Source organism: Pygocentrus nattereri, chromosome 18, assembly GCF_015220715.1.
Source record: "Pygocentrus nattereri isolate fPygNat1 chromosome 18, fPygNat1.pri, whole genome shotgun sequence".
NCBI classification, from domain to species: Eukaryota; Metazoa; Chordata; class Actinopteri; order Characiformes; family Serrasalmidae; genus Pygocentrus; species Pygocentrus nattereri.
In genome coordinates, this window is record NC_051228.1 from 37,561,159 (window position 1) to 37,582,050 (window position 20,892).

The following is a 20,892-nucleotide window of genomic DNA, read 5'->3' on the forward strand; positions in this document are numbered from 1 at the left end:
TGGTGAGTTTCCTGTGGCTACTGCACTTCAGCACAGCCTCCTAATAAGAGTTAGAGAGAAATCTAACAGGTCTTATACAATTCAGTTCAATCAGATTTGGACTGATCCAGATTAGATTATTAGATTAAGTGACCCTTATTAGTCCCACAACAGGGAAATTTCACCTCCGCATTTAAACCATCCATGAAGTGAAACACCACATACACACTAGTGAGTGAACGCGCGCGCACACACACACACACACACACACACACACACACACACACACACACACACACACACACACACACACACACACACACGGAGCATTGGGCAGCCCAATCCGCAGCACCCAGGGAGCAGTTGGGGGTTAGGTGTCTTGCTCAAGGACACCTCAGTCATGTGCTGTCGGCTCTGGGGATCGAACCAGCAACCTTCCGGTCACGAGGCTGGATCCCTAACCTCCAGTCCACGACTGCCCCAATTGGGGTGCTTCTAACAAATGTAAATAAGTAAATTTTCCTGTTTTTTAAATAAGCTTCCTCTAAAACATTTGCTTAATGTTTATGATGGCTTAATGTGTAGCTGTAAAGCTCATGTGCTCAGCCTCATTCTGAGATTCAGTTCTATTCACAGTCCTCAAGCCCAGCTGGTCATCTTAGCACTCTTGCTCTCACTGATTAGCTGAAAATGGCTACCTTACTGAGACTATCCTCCTGCAAGGCTTATCTGGGCAAGGTCACTCTGACCGAAGACTGCACACGAAAACCCTTATCTCCTTACAAGCTGCCCATAGAGCTTTCTGATAGAGAATAGATGAAGCCCTGCTCACCACCCCCCTCCCCCTCCCACCCCCGACTCACACACACTCTGTCTCACTCACACACACACACAGACACACACACACACACACACACACACACACACACCACACCTGTGTCTGAACATAACAGCAGCCCAGAGCAACAGGGATGGCACAAGTGGCGAGGAAGCGCTGAGCCACCTACTGCTCTCTTCCAGCTGCAGTGATCTGGTTTGGTATAGGATCTGGTTTATCAGACGCTGAGACGTAGAGGTCAACGTTACAGCAGCGTTCCTCAAGGACACAGGTGTTCATCAGAAGTACAAGCCTAATTACAGGATACAGTACTGTGCAAAAGTCAGACACCCTTCATGCACTTATTTTTAGTCAAATTGACCATTAAATACGTTATTTATACGTTATTTATACGTTATTTATAATAAGTTATTCACTTTCAGCATTTCAGCTTCAACGACTAAATAAAATGCTTTTTTCTAGTATTTATTGTGCCCATCCTTTGCCATTATTCCAGCTTCCACTCTTTTCAGGAGACTTGCTTCCCGTTTTTCCAGTTTTTTCCTAGAAATCTACAAGGATGTTTTTCCACAACTCCAAAGTTCAGCGTTAGAAGTTGGTTGCATTTTCCGCTTCTTACAACGAAAGCAATTCCAAACACATTCAGTGAGGCTGAGGTCTGAAATCTGGGGTGGCCAGTCCGTTCTGAGAACACCAGCAGCTTCTTTGCTCGATTTGCAAATGTTCTTCGTCTTGTTTTTTCAGTAACAGCTTGTCGACACCTGCACATCCTTTGGACAAGCATTGTTGACTTTTTCAGATCTGAAGCAAAAGTAGAGCATCTCTCAAAGATATAGGCTTTTAAGTGATGGTGACAGTTTTGGGGGTCTACCAGTCAAACTCAAGTTAAGTTTTTTTATATCGCGCTTTTCTCAACAGTGTCTGTGTTTACATGCAAAGATTTTTGCCAATCTGATTGAACACATTGTGCAGATTAAGACTGAGGTGTTTATTCTCATTCTGCTCAACAATCTGATGGAAAATCTTCTTTGACATGCTCACTAGAAGTAATCTGATCCAAAATTATGCCATGCGAGGAGAACCACTTAGTGTAGACGTTACCATGACAATGTGGAGTTTTAATAAGAGTTTCCTCAAAAATTACTACTTTAAAATTACTATAATAAGTTATACTCGTATAAATGAAGTCGATGAATCCTCTCACCACGGACAGGCCTTGGACTGTTTATATAAATGAAGTAGATGAATACTCTCAATAAAGACAGGCCTTTATTGTTTGTGTAAGGGAGTTTTGGACACAGGAATGCACCTGGAGCTTGGAGAGGCCAGCAAAATTGCTTACATAGCAAAAGACAAAGCCAAGCTGACCCTAGAAGAGCTAAGTAAGCTGGTGAGAACTGGCAAAAAAAAATGATGGCCTTGGCCTGGTACCACCAGGCTGGGGAAGCTTAGAAAGAATAGATCCCAGGGATGGTTGGAGATAAAGGTTTCCAAGGAAAGTGTCAAATCAAATAACGGGAACTAAAAGCAATTCAAAGTCATATAATAAGGGATGGGCGGGGTGATGAGCTCACCCCAACATAGGACATAAAGAAGGACGCTTTGAGATGATCTTTGCATGTGTGGTTGTCCGGGAACCATCCTTCCACCTGAAGCTCAATAAATGAAGAGGGCTTTTTCCTCCCTTCCACAAGGACCCAGCGGCTGAAGTCTTTTATTCTATGTTCTTTTGTTTTTGTTTATTTTTGAAAGTGATTAGACTATAATTAGAACAAAACCACAGTACAGAATAGTCTTAGTATATAAACCTCATATGTCAGGGCTTTGGGCAAGGAGAAAATGGCTCTTGGTCACGACAACAACGAGCATCACGTGAGTCCAGTTAGAGTGAGATGAGCAGCAGTGAGCAGTGATTGTGTTTTTAACTGCTTTAAAATGACGTCAGACTCAGGAAAACGTCCTTCACATGTTCTTATTAAAGAAGGCCGAGAGGAAGACGCCATGTTCTGAGACACATAAGCTGGACGTCCGTCCCACCGCCATCTTTTAAAGATCAGAGCATGAACTTCGTCTCCTCTGCAGACCAGTTTCTGTTCCGCCGTGTTGAACGGTATAAACTCTCACTGTGACGCGACGCACATGCAGAACTTAAACTTTCCGATAGGGAATGTAATCGGATACAGGCGTTTACACGGATATTATTCTTCTATTGAACAGATTATTTACAGGATTACCCGCCTCGTTCAGTCGGATAGACACTTTATTCTGAATGGCCTCAATCAGACTAGAATATTCCAAATGAGGTGTTTACATGGACGTATTCTATTCCGACTGAGCTATTAGTCGGATTATTAATGGATTATTAGGCTGCATGTAAATAAGGCTACTGTTGTCACAAAGCAGCTTCACAGAAATATCCGGGTCCGAGTCCCTATAAGCATCGCCATTGGTGACAAGCAACAGGAAGAGACGACAGGAAGAAACCTTGAGAGGAACAAAGACTCAAAAGAGGAACCCATGCTCCTCTGGTCGACACCACTAAGCAAACAGTGTTAGTACAAAATACTTAAAATACAGATGCAGAGAATAAAAAGTGGGACAAAAAAGGACAGTGGTTCTCTGACTTTTAGACATTTAATAACATTACACATTTCACAGAATCAAAAACTTTTAGCCTATGTTAGTGAGTCACCTATGAAATCATCCCTCTCTGAACTGCATAAGAATGTGTTGAACCTTATGCAGTGTTTGCTACTGTGTGACTGACTGATGCCATCTAGACTGGCTACATAAAAACAAGCAAGCTGTATTAAAGTCCAGAAACCAGCTGGCATTTTATTCTGCTGGTCCCTTAACAACCAACGTGCTCACAGCCCAACATTCAAATACACCTAATACACCTCACTCACAAGTAAAAGCCAATGATGCTACTGTTTTTGCAGTGTCCGGGTAAAGTCACAAGTATTGAACCACTCACTGAAAGCAGCAAAAATAGACTCGAAGCTTAAAATCACACAGGCGGCCTTTTCTCGAAGTTAATAAATACTAATAAAAAATACAAATACCACCATAAAAGTTAAAATATCTTTTTTCATTATCATTTTTTGAAACTGTGCTGTTTTTGTGGGTTGTCTACGTGTATTAATCACACTTTTTTCCACTTAAACCAACGTCACTGTTTTTGCTTTAACATCACTGTTTTCTCATTTACGCCTTTAATGGTATCCTGAAGTAAACTAGAGCAACTAGAGCAACTGTCTGAATTTAGCATATCCTTATTACTTCTCTCACTTTCTTATTTCTTATTCCTTTGCTCACAGGACTCTTAACTCTGTAGAAATTCCTATAGTATTACTGTGTTTAGTTTTAATAAAGCACATAAATAAAACTGTCCAGAATCTTTTAATATTAACTTTTAATTTAACCGTCGCATACCGAGACACATGAGATATTTCTGACACAACTGTATTTCTTAAAAATACATTTAAAATACTGCTGCTTTACTTGGCAAGATTTTTTTTGGTGCTGAAGATTCCTTTTTGTCGAGTCTAAACATTCACATCCAGCACTCTGAGGATTTAGACATTTGGCTTAAAACTCAGCTTCTGTCATCACAGATGTTCTAGAATCACACAAGAGAGGCTACTCAGCCAAACAGGAGGTAAGCATGCAGAGGAGGGTATGAAATCTAGTGGAAGTGTCAGGGCTCCGGCTCATGGTGAGCGTATTTGTATTGTTTCTACAATCTTAAAAGTATAGATTTCTAAATGGTTCTTGGCTTAAACATTTTATTAGTATAGAATCTTCACATTATTACAACATTCAAAATGTCCTTCACTCTTCTCATTTTCACAGAGCCACTCACTGAAATGTTCTTTAGGGAACCTAAAGTAGTCCTTCTATGGCAGTGTTGGACTTCAGGCCTGGATGGCTGGATTCCAGCACAGCTTGGTCATTTTCCTGCCCAACCACATGATTCAACCCAGCAGTTAATTGCCAGGTTTAGTTTGTATGTTACCAATAAGTAAACTGATTCCAGCCCTCTGTTCCCCAGCCCTGTTCTATGGCGTTACTCCGAAGAAGCCTTTCTACATTACGGAAAGAGACATATAGGGAGTCATGGGGACTGAAAGTACATCTGTTCCCATGGACAATTAAAAAGTCAAGGTTAAAGGGAAGTCTCGTGATCATACCAGAGTGTGTGAGCATCCCCCTTTAACCTCTAAAACCCTAAGGGCTCGTTTGTGGGCCCACACTTCAATAATTCACTGTCATAACTGTATAACTTAAATTTTAGTTTGTTGGCTGTTACAGAACAAGTCGTAGACATTACTAAACAACATGTCTTCAGATTAGATTCAAGCGTTTTCTTGTCATATGAACAGCAGAAACAGGCAGTTACACTGTACAATGGGATTCTTACTTTGCTGTTCCTCTATTCACCAAATATAGTCTTAGGGAAAAAAAACTAATTATAAGAATAATAATAATAATTAAATACACTGTGTAAGTAGAAATACACTAAAAACAAAAGTAAGTTTAACCTCAAAAGAGGTTGTTTACACCATGCATCAAAATGTATTTTCAGTAATTGGACCATGTTCAATTTTCACGTAACTGGATGAAAGGCCAGGTGTAAACACACACTGGATGGATGTCTGTGGATCTGGATCTACAACTGGATACACTCAAACCACATTTGTAGGTTGTCAGAGATAAATAGATAAAATAGAAAAAAAATGAAATAAAAATAATAATAATAACAACTCAAGCCCTTTTCAAAGTCATTATAAATATATTAAGAACTTTTGATATTTTTTTTACAATAAAAAAAAAGTTAAATTACTACAATGAACTGTTTTAGCTTCTATTTCCTATTTTTCTTCATCTCAGGAATTCAGCTTTTGACATCAGGAATTTGATTTGCGCATATCGACTAGTAAAAATTCACTTTTTGCAAGAAATGCAGCTTTACTGGTAAATATGTTGGTTTCATTTGAGTAAAACGTAAATTTGTTTGTAGAATCCAGTGTAAAATGTATTAAAAGCTAAAACTGCTTGCAATAAAATCAATTCAGATATAATTAGCATCTCAACACATCAAATTACTTTTCACTTATTTGCATTCCAAACTCGTTTATGATTCAGCAAATGTGTCACCGTCATGACATTTGATCTTACTGTCGCGGTAAATCTGACACTGCATTTTATAAATCTGGCCTAATGGGTTTTTTGTTCCAAGTACATGGAAATTATTGCCTGTGGTAAATGACTGTATGTTCAGGCTAAGAGATGCTTTAGTATTTCTTCAAATTAGTTTATACCAGGGGTCTTTAATTACAGTTCAGTAAGGTCCAGTTAGAGAAAACATCCTCAAGCGAAGGTCCAGAACATCATAATGTCTAACCTGCATCATGACTCAGTGCCATATACTGTTTACTGAAGTAGCCGAGTAGGAATATCAGCATCTTATACAGTCGACAGCTGAATATCAGATCAAATAAAGTCCAGTTCGGTCAGATTTCAACAACATTTACTGAACATCAGATCAAATAAAGTCCAGTTCGGTCAGATTTCAACAACATTTACTGAACATCAGATCAAATAAAGTCCAGTTCGGTCAGATTTCAACAACATTTACTGAACATCAGATCAAATAAAGTCCAGTTCGGTCAGATTTCACCAACATTTACTGAACATCAGATCAAATAAAGTCCAGTTCGGTCAGATTTCACCAACATTTACTGAACATCAGATCAAATAAAGTCCAGTTCGGTCAGATTTCAACATTTACTGAATATCAGATCAAATAAAGTCCAGTTCGGTCAGATTTCACCAACATTTACTGAACATCAGATCAAATAAAATCCAGTTCAGTCAGATTTCAACAACATTTACTGAACATCAGATCAAATAAAGTCCAGTTCGGTCAGATTTCAACAACATTTACTGAACATCAGATCAAATAAAGTCCAGTTCGGTCAGATTTCAACAACATTTACTGAACATCAGATCAAATAAAGTCCAGTTCGGTCAGATTTCACCAACATTTACTGAACATCAGATCAAATAAAGTCCAGTTCGGTCAGATTTCAACAACATTTACTGTCTCCTCATTTATTGTTTCCCTTTTTTTAGATCACGTCATGTGGAATAACTTCCCTCTGACTCACTTTCTTCTCTGACTGCTGTTTCTCTCCTCGTCCCTCCCCTGTGTGGCGTCACTGACTCGAGTCTCAGAGCTCATCATAATGCACAGATCTGATTGGCTGAGTGGCATCACGTGTGATATTTACAGTGCATGTAATTGGTCTGTGAGTCTCCGGCTGCTAAAGCCACCGTAAAGGCTGGAAAAGCTATGCTGATTAAAACAGGACCACCCCATCAAAATTAAATAATTCCCAATAGTTTATCAGTTGTAGGTCCAGGTCTGCCTATTAGTGACATCTGGATTACACTATACAATTCAGATGAATATGTTACAGTAAATGCATGAATGGACCATGTGCGAGGGACACTAGAGAGTGTTTTGGAGAAGAGTGGGTGATCTCTGTCCAAGTCTCTTTATGGCTTCCAGATGAGGAGTACTGGCACTGACAACAGCCTGTCAAGGAGAGTTATGCACCTTGTCATATCCCAGTTGGATCAAGTTAAATGAGTCTGTGCCATTTCACATAACCTCAGGTTTTCTTTCCCTGTTGCAAATGATCATACTGGAGCTTGTGACTGTTTACAGGCTGAGTAAAGGGCTTGGAAGAGCCTCCTCGCCAAAATACAAACCAGCCTGTTCATATTCAGAGGGGCAGCACCAATAGCTTCAATGTAATATTAATAGCTGGAACAGAAGCTTTCTGGGTTTAAATCAGATGGAGAAATGAAATGGAGTATCACCTGCTGAGGCTGATGTCAACAACAATTAAAGGTCTTTTATACAGGCGTTAGTTCCGGCCACACAAGCTGATTGGTTGAGAGGCGTCTAACTGTGCAGTTATTTCACCAGAACATCACAGTTTTTCACAAAAACCGTATCACGCCGCTGAGATGCTGTTGCTAAGCAACGACTTTGACAGCAGTAGGAGACGCTCAAGACATTTAAACTTTTTTCCTTCTTACTTTGCGCACAAACAGAAAATCGATACTTTGAAGATTATATGTGACCGACAGCTGATTTGGTCCGACTCTGAAGATGAGACTACATTAAATACCCAAGCTGTCATCACCACTGAGCAGCTTTTCAGAAGAACAGCTGAACAACCTGGAATCAGCCAGAAATGAACCCAACACCATTCGCCAAACTAAACGGGCTGTAAGAAGCTTTACAGACCGGCTGGAACAAAACAACATTAATACTGATCTGGAGAAACTGACCAAACTGAGCTGAACCTGATATTGGGTCAGTTTTACGGCTCAGTCTGATTTGGCCCGACTCTGAAGATCAGACACGTCTGGCGAATGGTGTTGGGTTCATTTCTGGCTGATTCCAGGTTGTTCAGCTGTTCTTCTGTCACAGCTGCCGACTGAAAAGCTGCTCAGCGGTGACAACAGTTTGGGAATTTAGTGTAAGGAGCTGGAGAACGAACTGCCGGCTGAGCAGCGAGTGGGCGGAGCTTGTTAGTCTGATGTAGCAACAAGCTGCTCGTTAAGGAGCTATAATTAGGAGGGAGGAACTGAACATTAAAACATATTAAACGCCGCGTTCACGGCCAGTATATTCATTTCTTACTGTATTTATTTAACTGCTGTATTAAAGCAGTAGAGCACTCGAGGAGGGAGTTATCACCAATAACATCACGGCTGTGATGATCAACGGCCACCAGATCACAGCCGGGATGTCATTTCACAATAACACAGTCCCTCTCATCTTCTATTGATTAAATAATAAGTGCTGTTTCCCTTCCCTGATGACTGTTCAATAAGAGGAGTACGCGCTCACATGAATTCAGTCATGAGTTTACATCAATGAGAGTGAAGGAGAAACACGAGGGTATTAATTTAGTTTGTACTCCTTTGCTGCAGTAACAGCCTCTAATTCTTCTGGGAAGGAATTGACACTAGATGCTGGAACACTGCTTGGAGTGTAAGGACTATTCGACAGGATTGGTTCAAACTTCAGTCACGCAGTTTAAAAAAAAAATAATAATAATAATTACAAAATATATATATATATATATATATATATATATATATATAAAACAAGTATTCAGATCTTAGATATTTGTAAGAATTATGTTAGAGTCCATTTAAACCAGTGACATCGACTGAGATAGTAGTAAACTAAATATACAGCATTGTAAAAAAATAAGAGCCCCTCTAGTTTTTACTATTTAAAAGTACGTGTTTGAGGACATGAGTGAACATTTGTGTTGTATTCTATAAAGTACTGACAAGATTTCTTCCAAAATCCAAATAAATAATTAGTTAAAATGATGAATTATTGCCATTTAGAGCATTTATTTGCATAAAATGACAACTGGTGAAAAAACAACAGCAAAAAAAAAACAGATGTTTTCAGACCTTGAAGAATACAAGAAAACAAGGTCATATTCATTTTTAAACAACACAGTATTAATGTTTTAACTCAGGAAGAGTTTAGAAATTGATATTTGGTGGAATAACTCTGAATTTCAACCCCAGAATTTGAATTTCATGTGTTTTTTGAACCATCTTCGCTGTGCACTTCACCCCAGCTGCCCTTTGCCATTGTTTTTGTGGGTCACTTGATGTCATCCTGTGGTTGTTGAGAGACATGCAAATGAGCTGGCGGTCATCCCAGTCAGTGGAGAGTGTTTTCACACTGCGCAGGTCTTTGTTGTCCACAGTTTCTGCTGCTTGACTTTGTTCTTCTCAACTGCCGTCTTTGAAATTTTGAGGCTGGAAGCAGACTGACGCTCCTGATCCCCCTGCTACTAAAGCCTGAACTGAGCTCTTCTTTTCCTCCTTCAAAACCTTTCTTTTCCACTCTTTTGGCAATAGTTACTTCCAAGGTACTTCTAGCACTGTTTTTCCCATCCAGCCGGTCCTATTGCAAGAGGATAGTGATGACCACAGCAGTGGTTTTCATACTTTTTCTTGTTAAATGAGACTTGGTTCAGGTGATGGAATCAGACAGGATATGATAATGGACTTAATTAGTCCCACAGTGGGTAAATTCTCAGTACCTCATTAAGTAAAATGAGGTGTGCTTCGTTTGGAATTCAACAGACAGTGAAACAGAACGGCTACCACACACATAGAGATGCAGATATAATGAAAAATCTGGAGTGGTTTCTTATTTTTTTGCAGAGCTGCATATAAAATCATCATCATCTGTGGGGTGTTTTCTATTGAGAGGTTGCTGCTCCCACCTTTTGACAGATTGAAATTTATCATGAGTTAAATTTTTATATAAAATGACTTTATTCAATACATTTTGTAAGGACACGCGGCACGGTGGCGTGGTGGGTAGCGCTGTCGCCTCACAGCAAGGAGGGCCTAGGTTCAATTCCCCGGCCGGGTGACCGGGGTCCTCTCTGTGTGGAGTTTGCATGTTCTCCCTGTGTCTGTGTGGGACTGGCGACCTGTACAGGGTGTATCCTGCCTTCCGCCCGAAGACTGCTGGGATAGGCTCCAGCACCCCCCTGTGACCCTGACGGAGAAGCGGCTTAGAAAATGGATGGATGGATGGGCGGACATGAGAACTGCATCCCTGTCCCTCAGTGCTAGATAGAGCAGGTGAGCAGTTAGATTCCCTTGTGTTAAAGTAAACGTGTTCTAAAGCGGGTAACATTAAGAATCGTCACTCCCGAAACATATTTAAAAAAAAGTCAATTTTATTTAATCAAGTTTATAGTGTTATAATAAAAATGGCTATATGTGTGTGTGTGTATATATATATATATATATATATATATATATATATATATACACACACACACACACACACACACACACACACACACACACACACACACACACAGATTATGACCTCCTTGATGGTCATAATGTCATAATATAATGTCACAATGCCGTAAAAAGGGGGAAAACAGAGTATCAGAGAAACAGATGGACTACAGTCTGTAACTGTAGAACTACAGAGTGCAGCTATACAGTAAGTGGAGCTGATAAAGTGAACGATGAGCATAAAAACAACAAAAAACATTATATATATATATATATATATATATATATATATATATATATATATATGTATATACCATCCATCCATCCATCCATCCATCATCTTCCGCTTCTCCGGGGTTTGGGTCGCGGGGGCAGCATCCTGAGCAATGAAGCCCAGACCTCCCTTTCCCCAGCCACTTCCACTAGCTCCCTGGGAGGGATTCCGAGGCGCTCCCAGGCCAGCTGGGCGATATAGTCACGCCAGCGTGTCCTGGGTCTTCCCCGGGGTCTCCTCCCCGGTGGACTTGCCTGTGACACCTCCCAAGGGAGGCGTCCAGGAGGCATCCTAACAAGATGCCCGAACCACCTCAACTGGCTCCTCTCGACGTGAAGAAGCAGCGGCTCTACTCCGAGTCCCTCCCGGATGACCGAACTTCTCACCCTATCTCTAAGGGAGAGTCCAGCCACCCTGCGGAGGAAACTCATTTCAGCCGCTTGTATTCGCGATCTCGTTCTTTCGGTCATTACCCAAAGCTCATGACCATAGGTGAGGGTGGGAACGTAGATCGACCAGTAAATCGAGAGCCTTGCCTTATGGCTCAGCTCTTTCTTTACCACAACAGACCGGTAAAGAGCCCGCATCACTGCTGACCCAGCACCAATCCGCCTGTCAATCTCCCGCTCCCTTGTACCATCACTCGTGAACAAGACCCCGAGATACTTAAACTCCTCCACTTGAGGCAAGAGCTCATCCCCGACCCAGAGAGGGCTCTCCACCCTTTCCCGCGTGAGAACCATGGCCTCGGATTTGGAGGTACTGATCCTCATCCCGGCCGCTTCACACTCGGCTGCAAATCGATCCAGTGAAAGCTGAAGTTCACGGCCTGATGTCCCCAATAGGACCACATCATCCGCAAACAGCAGCGATGTGACCCTGAGGTCACCAAACCGGACACCCTCCATCCCCTGACTGCGCCTAGAAATTCTATCCATAAAAATTATGAATAGAATCGGTGACAAAGGGCAGCCCTGACGGAGTCCAACTCTCACTGGGAAAAAGTCTGACTTACTGCCGGCCATGCGAACCAAGCTCCTGCTTTGTTTGTACAGGGCCTGAATGGCTCGTAGCAAAGAGCCATGTACCCCGTACTCCCGAAGCACCTCCCACAGAATACCCCGGGGAACACAGTCGAATGCCTTCTCCAAATCCACAAAGCACATGTGGACTGGTTGGGCAAACTCCCATGAACCCTCAAGAATCCTGGAGAGGGTAAAGAGTTGGTCCAGTGTTCCACGACCAGGCCGGATCCCGCACTGTTCCTCCTGAATCCGAGGTTTGACTATAAGCCGGACTCTCTTCTCCAGTACCCGTGCATAGACCTTACCAGGGAGGCTGAGGAGTGTGATTCCCCTGTAGTTGGAACACACCCTCCGGTCCCCCTTTTTAAAAAGAGGCACCACCACCCCAGTCTGCCAATCCAGTGGCACCACCCCCGATGTCCACGCAATGTTGAAAAGGCGTGTCAGCCAAGACAGCCCCACAACATCCAGAGCCTTGAGGAACTCGGGACGGATCTCATCCACCCCTGCAGCCCTGCCGCCAAGGAGCTTTTTAACTACCTTAGCGACTTCGGCCTCAGTAATGGACAAGCCTATTCCCGTGTCCCCAGACTCTGCCTCCTCACTGGAGAACGTGTTGGTGGGATTGAGAAGGTCCTCAAAGTATTCCTTCCACCGCCCAATGACGTCTTCAGTCGAAGTCAGCAGCACACCATCTCCACTATATACAGTGCTAGTGGCACACTGCTTTCCCCTTCTGAGTCGCCTGACGGTTTGCCAGAATCTTTTCGGAGCCGACTTAAAGTCAGTTTCCAAGGCCTCACCGAACTCTTCCCACACCCGGGTTTTTGCCTTGGCAACGACTGAAGCCGCAGATCGCTTGGCCTGTCGATACCTGCCAGCTGCCTCTGGTGTCCTACAGGCCAACCATGTCCGGTAGGACTCCTTCTTCAGCTTGACGGCATCTCTCACCTGGGGTGTCCACCACCGGGTTCGAGGATTACCGCCCCGACAGGCACCAACTACCTTGCGACCACAGCTACAGTCAGCCGCTTCAACAATGGAGGAGCGGAACATGGCCCATTCTGAGTCAATGTCCCCCACCTCCCCCGATATCTGGTCAAAGTTCTGACGGAGGTGTGAGTTGAAGATCAATCTGACAGGTTCTTCTGCCAGACGTTCCCAGCAAACCCTCACTACACGTTTGGGTTTGCCTGGTCTGACTGGCATCTTCCCCCACCACCTGATCCAACTCACCACCAGGTGGTGATCAGTTGACAGCTCAGCTCCTCTCTTTACCCGAGTATCCAGTACACATGGCCGCAAGTCCGCTGACACGGCTACAAAGTCAATCATTGAACTGCGGCCTAGGGTGTCCTGGTGCCATGTGCACTTATGGACATCCTTGTGTTCAAACATGGTGTTCGTTATGGACAAACTGTGGTTTGCACAGAAGTCCAAAAACTGAACACCACTCGGGTTCAGATCAGAGAGGCCATTCCTCCCAATCACACCCCTCCAGGTCTTACTGTCGTTGCCCACGTGAGCGTTGAAGTCCCCCAGTAGGACAATCGAGTCTCCAGGAGGAGCACTTTCAAGCACCCCTTCCAAGGACTGAAGGCTGGGTATTCTGAACTGCTGTTCGGTGCATAAGCACAGACAACAGTCAGGACCCGTTCCCCAACCCGAAGGCGTAGGGAAGCTACCCTCTCGTCCACCGGGGAAAACCCCAACATACAGGCGCCGAGTCGAGGGGCTATGAGAAAGCCCACACCTGCCCGCCGCCTCTCACCATGGGCAACTCCAGAAAAGAAAAAAGTCCAGCCCCTCTCAAGGAGATTGGACCCAGAGCCCAAGCTGTGTGTTGAGGTGAGCCCGACTATATCTAGCCGGTATCTCTCGACCTCGCGCACCAACTCAGGCTCCTTCCCCGCCAGTGAGGTAACGTTCCAAGTTCCAAACGCCAGTTTCAGCAACCGAGGATCAGAACGCCAAGGCCCACGCCTTCGGACACTGCCCGATCCACAACGCACCGCACCCTTACTACTGCCCCTCCCATCGGTGGTGGGTCGATGGGAGGGGGGACTCATGTAGCTCCTTCGGGCTGGGCCCGGCCGGGCACCATGAGTGAATGCCCGGCCACCAGACGCTCGCTGGCGAGCCCCTCCCCCAGGCCTGGCTCCAGGGTGGGGCCCCGGTAACCCTGATCCGGGCAGGGTACACAAGTCCTGCTTTGTTGTCCTCATAGGGGTGGTTATGGATCACACTTTGTCTGGCCTGTCACCTAGGACCAGTTTGCCATGGGAGACCCTACCAGGAGCTTTTGCTCCAGACAACATAGCTCCTAGGGTCCTTCAAGCACACAAACCTCTCCACCACGATAAGGTGGTGATCCATGGAGAGGTATATGTATATACCGATCAGGCAAAATTATGACCACCTCCTTGTTTGCATGAGCATATCACTGTCGGAAGAAAACCTCGTATCTCCAAAATTAGAACTTTACAGGAGACTACCCAGCAGCTCCATCTCCAACATTCTTTGACCAATAAACTAAATTATGTCAAAAACTGAAAAATGGAGATAAGAGGTTTTCTTCTGACAGCAGCGATATATATATATATATATATATATATATATATATATATATATATATATATACACTGAATATCTGGGCTGTTGGAAGAAAACCTCATATTTCCATTACAGTTATTGTTCAGTTTTTGATATATAGCATGACCTGACAGCTGGAAGGCCTATATTATAATTTGTAAACCTGAAATTTTAGCTTTCCTTTCACCAACAGGAAAAAGAAATGGTCACTCGTATTTATGACTCATTTTATTTTAGTTTATAACCTTACATTGATGCTACTGAAGCTGGTCAATAAACAGGGGAAGGGGGTTCTGGGTATTGTAGTACTCACAGCCAGCTGAGCAGAGGCATGTAGTGACAGAGGCTGAGTTTAGATAGCTGCACCACGGACGTGTTGACCATGGACCTGAAAGACACACAGAACACACTGACCTTACATTCAGCACAGAGGTGAATCGTACGTTAAGTCTTATATGATACTTTTCAGATGCTGCTTTGTTTCACAGTGATGATTTTCTCATGCTCAGAAATGAGACCAGGTCAATTCAGCTTCCTTAACCTCTGTACTTTCTTTCGGACAGTCTCAGGTCCTACTGACCACACCAAGGAAAGCTACATTTAAAAACAGCCGACTTTCCCCATCGTGTTCACTCCCGTTATGCCCATCATCTGCCGGGCCCGGTGCTGTGCAGACGGTGCCCATGCCCTACTTTCTATTTTCTATTAACAACGAGGCACTTAAGAGTTTCTTTAAACAGCAACACGACAGCAACACTACACGCAGAACTAATGAACGTCCAGAAGAAGGGAAACAAATGTCCAAGAACAAGAGTACACTAACAGAAATGGAAGGATGAGAGACAGCGAGGCAGTAGCTAGGAGGAAAAAAGAGGGGCCAGGACAGTAAAGGGTTCCTCTCTGTTAGGTTCTGTGGAGGTACATTTTTAGTTCCTCAAGATACAAACATCATAAATGTTCCCTCAGAGCTCCAGCAGTGGTTCTAAGGTCTGATTGTGGAGCTTAAATCAGTTCCTCCAGGTGAAAAGTTGGTGTTTGTTCCTTTTCATAACCGAATGTTTTAAAACAGAGCAGTAGAGTAAAAGCCTGGAGGCGAGGCGGGGTGTGTGGAGTCAGTCCAGCTTAGAACAGATCATTTCAGTGGATTATGGTTCAGTTATGTTCCCTGACTAAAGGCACTGAGATGGAGCCTTGAGGGAACCACCCCAGTGACAAGAGTAAATTTGCAAAATATTAAAAATATTTAAAAATTGCATTTTATAATGAGTCTTTCCCAGCGGATTACTGACATTCTTAGTTTTTTTGTATTTAAAGATTTCCTAAAAATATATATTCATACGTTAAAATATGAAAACTTTTCTAATTAATAACAAAAAGTGCATTAATATCAATGTTAAAAATGACAGCCCTGCCTTTGGATGATGTTAGAATTACAATATATAACTCACTGTGAAGACCAACGCCAGCAAGGATTTCACAGAATTCATTGACTGCTTACATCTAATTGTTTATTCTTTAATCAATAAAACATTATGTATTATCAAATATTTTTTAAGGCATTTTGATATACATGATCTGGAATAAAACTAGGATTACCAATATATATAAAAAAAAACCTTTAATGATATTGTTCACAAAATGGTTAAGAATTTAATTGTAAATGCAGTTTAAATGCAGATATTGAATAAACTGGGAATATTTGGTTTGAAATTTATATTATACGAGTTATATATTATATTTGAAATTGAAAATGTAATTTGGAGAAAAAGACTCTCAGAATCACTCAGAAAAGTTTCCCACTATTTGTGGAAATGGTGTCTGTAACGTGGGACTTTTATTGAGGGCAAATCCAGAATCAGGGTCATAACGGTCCAGGGTCAAAGAGCCAATAAGTACAGAATGGGGTGCAGACATGACGAGCAACACAAGCAACCAAACAGCTCCAACAAAGACCAACACATCAAACAACGACCGATACAAAGACCAGCAAAGACAAAGTGAAACACAGGGCTTAACTAACAAAGGGACAACGAGGGACAGGTGAAAACAATCAGGGGCGGAGTCACGAAACAAGGGGGCCGGACTAGAAAAAACAAAACAAAAACGCACATGGACAAGACTGGGAGGGGCCAATTGTGACAGTGTCGCTATTATAAATGAGACGTATTTGGATATTCTAGTTAGTTAAAACATTTTTCAACGATATGTGGTACAAGGCATAAGACAGCGTTTGGTTCTGCTTCCTACCTCAGCCTTCTTACAACTGGTACAAAAACACAAACTAACAAGACAGGATTTAATCACATAAAGCCATTTTTTACAGCTGGAGTCTCTGCTTGATTTTATTTATTTATTTATTTATTTATTTATACTATAATCCTTTTAGAGACATTACATTGAGCGCTTAGTGAACACGGACACTGCATCATCCATACCCAAATACTTTCACATTTAAAGCATTAGCACTATCACTTGGCCTTAAATTCATGTTTAAACGTTTAAAATATCATTTGAAATGGATAATTATTTACACCAAAATGTTTAAGTGACTGAGCCGATTATGGTACTATTATACCTCATGGATGGATATCACACTGAATAGGCTTTTAATATCACATGATACACATTTTATGTCTGGAATCATTGCTTATTGTAATCAAACAAAAAACAAACCAAAAAACACTTAGGAAATGGTATGTAAAATGATTTATGTAGGCAGTAAATGTTTATTTGTTCTAGAAACACAAATGTGTGTTATTCTGATTGTATTCATCTAACCTACATAATAAACAGCGCATTCATTTTATTCTATTTGTATTCATTTATATTGGTGGAGTAGGATGACTTCTGATCAGCGTCAAGTGATTTCAGACGTAACAATACAGCATAAATATGCAAATTACATGGTCAATTTTTTCATTAATTGAAAATGATTGTTGTATGGTGGCTCTTTAGTGATCTAATTTATGCCACTGATATGATAATGCATTTCTACTTGTAGTCAGGAACCTGCCTGCTGCAATTTGCATAAGAGGCAATGAGATGTGAAACTCCTAATCAAGACGCGACAAGATAAATGCATGTATGACTGTTTCCGAATCACGAAATGAGAGAAGGGGTTTTAGTTTGGCAATGGTTCAAAATTGAAAAAAGCAAGTTTTTTTCAACATTTCTTTTTGTCAAACGAGTCCTAGATAACACTAAGAAGGACTTGAATAGTCATCTACGGGTTTCTGTGGTGAAAATACATCTGTGCGTCATCAGCATAACAATGATAAGATATTATGTTTTTGGAAGATGAAGCTCAGGGGGAAAAAAATGCAGAGAAAATAGAAGAGGACCTAAAACTGAGCCTTGTGGAACACCACTGGTGAGGGACACAGGGAATGATGAGACAAAGTTCTGTCCTGCACAAGGTACACAATGAATAAGACTCTTGAATCTACCTTGTGGCTAGGATGATTTAGAAGGATAATGCTGCTGCTTGAAAATAGAGATGCTTAATGTGTAGCAGTATCTCTATAAGACTAATCATAAATTTTACTTGATCACCTCTTGAACTTGAATTTAACCAATCGCATCACTGATGCCTGACCCATGCAATCAAAGATATGGTCCATAGTGTTTCAAATCAATTGCTTCTCTATTGCTCAGCTGCCCAATATGAATGACTGTAAAGAGTTAATGTATCTGTGTATCCATCATTAATGTAGACTATACTGAAAAAAGTATTCAGTCACCCATCCAAATCATGCAAAGTCTGGTGGAGGGGGGATCATGGTGTGGGGGTGTTTTTCAGGAGTTGTGCTCGGCCCCTTAGTTCCAGTGAAAGGAGCTCTTAAAGCTTCAGCACCAAGAGATTTTGGACAATTTCCTGCTCCCAACTTTGTGGGAACAGTTTGGGGACGGCCCCTTCCTGCTCCAACATGACTGCACACCAGTGCACAAAGCAGGTCCATAAAGACATGGATGAGCCAGTTTGGTGTAGAAGAACTTGACCGTCCTGACCTCAACCCAACAGAACACCTTTGGGATGAATTAGAGCGGAGACTGTGAGCCAGGCCTTCTCGTCCAACATCACTGTCTGACCTCACAAATGTGCTTCTGGAAGAACAGTCAGAAATTCCCATAAACACTCCTAATCCTTGTGGAAAGCCTTCCCAGAAGAGCTGAAGGAGTTATAGCTGCAAAGGGTGGGCCGACATCATATTAAACCCTATGGATTAAGAATGGGATGTCACTCAAGTTCATATGCATGTGAAGGCAATACTTTTGGCAATACAGCGAATTTCTTTGCACAAACAACTGTTCTTTACCTAAGCACAGAAACTGCACTCTGTGCGTATGAGAAACTATTTCAGCACAGCTCACACTGATCTTTTCATTAAGTTCACCTGTTCATCTTCTCATCACAAAGAAACCATTCATGATCCCTGAATCATTGTCAGAGGTCTGAGAGGATGATGCCCTCACCTCCACCTGTGTCTTGTAAGCCTATGAGTGTTGTTAGGAAGGGTCCCCTTCAAGTGTCAACTAGAAATGAATAAACTGGGGGGAGTAACTGAGTAAAACTTCAGAATACCTAAGAAATTTCTAGAGTAGACACATTATCTAAAGTACTTGAGTTCCTCAGTCTTCCACTGTTGCCACATTTGTGTCTTTTAAATGATGATGCAACACCTCAGTTTTCTTCCATTCAGTAAAGGATGCTGATGGTGGTTTTTACAGCTACCAAGAAAATTCACTTGCAACTCTGGATTGCCCCCCAGCGTTCAGCTTTGAAATTCTGTATATCTAGCTTTCAAAACAGACATCTCCATTTTTCATAATACAATTTTAAAAAGCCAGCTGCCACTTACACAGTGTCAACATTTCCTGCAGATTGGACCAAGAGAAACGGCCCAAAATGATGAAAATTAACTTCCATTGAAAGTTAAGAAGATATTTTTCTTATGTAATGTTTTTTTTTTCTGGCACCAACGATACATAGTACTATCCAGACATGTTATGCACTTAAGTTCATTGTTTAAAAGCATTTATCTTGGCAAAAACATAAATGGGGTTATTGCCACTAAGAACACTGTATATTCATGAAATTCAAGAATTTCTTATTTAAAAATAGCACACTTGGTTTAAAATACTGAATTGATTAGTCAAACTAGGTTTTGGATGATGACTAATAACTGGGCTGTGGAAAAAGTTTGGAAATGGTTAAATGGTTAAGATTATACTGTAGCGTATTCAAGAAGTGAGTATTATTCTGGGTTATTTGTTCTATAGCAGTTATTCTCTGGGTTTATTTGACAGTGGTTCTCATTCAGAAGGGCAGGTTTAGCCCACTCGCTTTGTTTCTGCCTGTACAACAGGAAGAACTAGTCTATATAGTTTTCAAAATATAGTCCAGATGGAATATTTCACAGCAAAGCTTAACAAGGCAAAACAGTCAACGATAAGAAATTGGGGGGATTTCTCTCATCCTTCCAGAATTGAATGAGTTTTTTAAAGAATTTCAGTTCTCAATTAAACTATGTAATGTTGCTCATTTGTCTAGCTGATGTTTTGTCTTTGATTTATTTTTGATTTGTGTGTATTCCTAAAAATGCATGTCACTGTCCAGTCTTCCCCTACCCCTTTACCTTTCCCCACCCTTGTTGTAAAACATAATATAAAATGAAATATAACTGATAAAAAAAAGAAATTTTTGCATAAACAGAGGCTGTCACTTTGTTAAACAGCCACATGTTTTTAAAAAGACATGCAGAACTTCTATTTAGATTTCCAAGCTTACATGACTTAATTTTTTCCAGTGGAGATGGAAAATTAAAAAACGGCTCAGAGCCTCCACAATCAAGAGTTCCTTAAGCTTCAACTGGGGTTTTTTTGCAGAGAAACAAATTGTTTTGTAATAACAACCATGAGCTAGTAACATGGTGGTTGGTTAGTGTAGTGGGTAACACCTCTGCCTTCTACGCTGTAGACTGGGGTTCAATCCCCACCTGGGTAAACACCCTACACTACACCAATAAGAGTCCTTGGGCAACACCGCCTTCACCCACCTGTGTAAAATGATCAAACTGTAAGTCACTCTGGATCAGAACATCAGCCAAATGCCATAAATGTAATATGAACACAGTGTTAAAGTGCTTCACGTTTAAATCCACCAGGTTCAATTGTCTGTATGCAGCATCAGTGTGAAATGATTAAGCATCAAAGAACGTTATTTTAATTTGACAGTAACTAGGTTTTAACTTGGGCTTTAGACCACATTTTATAGCCAGTTAGAACCTGGGAGTCTCTGTAGGGTC

The 20,892-nt window shown here is 41.7% G+C and overlaps 1 protein-coding gene across 2 annotated transcripts in view; it reads right to left on the minus strand.

Moving 5' to 3' along the window:
* Window positions 1-20,892, minus strand: part of rxfp2a (relaxin family peptide receptor 2a) — a 101,283-nt gene that overhangs the window by 31,795 nt on the left and 48,596 nt on the right. For both annotated transcript variants that reach the window (XM_037547038.1, XM_037547039.1), the window contains one exon: window positions 14,901-14,975. In XM_037547038.1, the coding sequence (XP_037402935.1) occupies window positions 14,901-14,975 (75 nt within the window). The remainder of the gene's footprint in view (window positions 1-14,900; window positions 14,976-20,892) is intronic.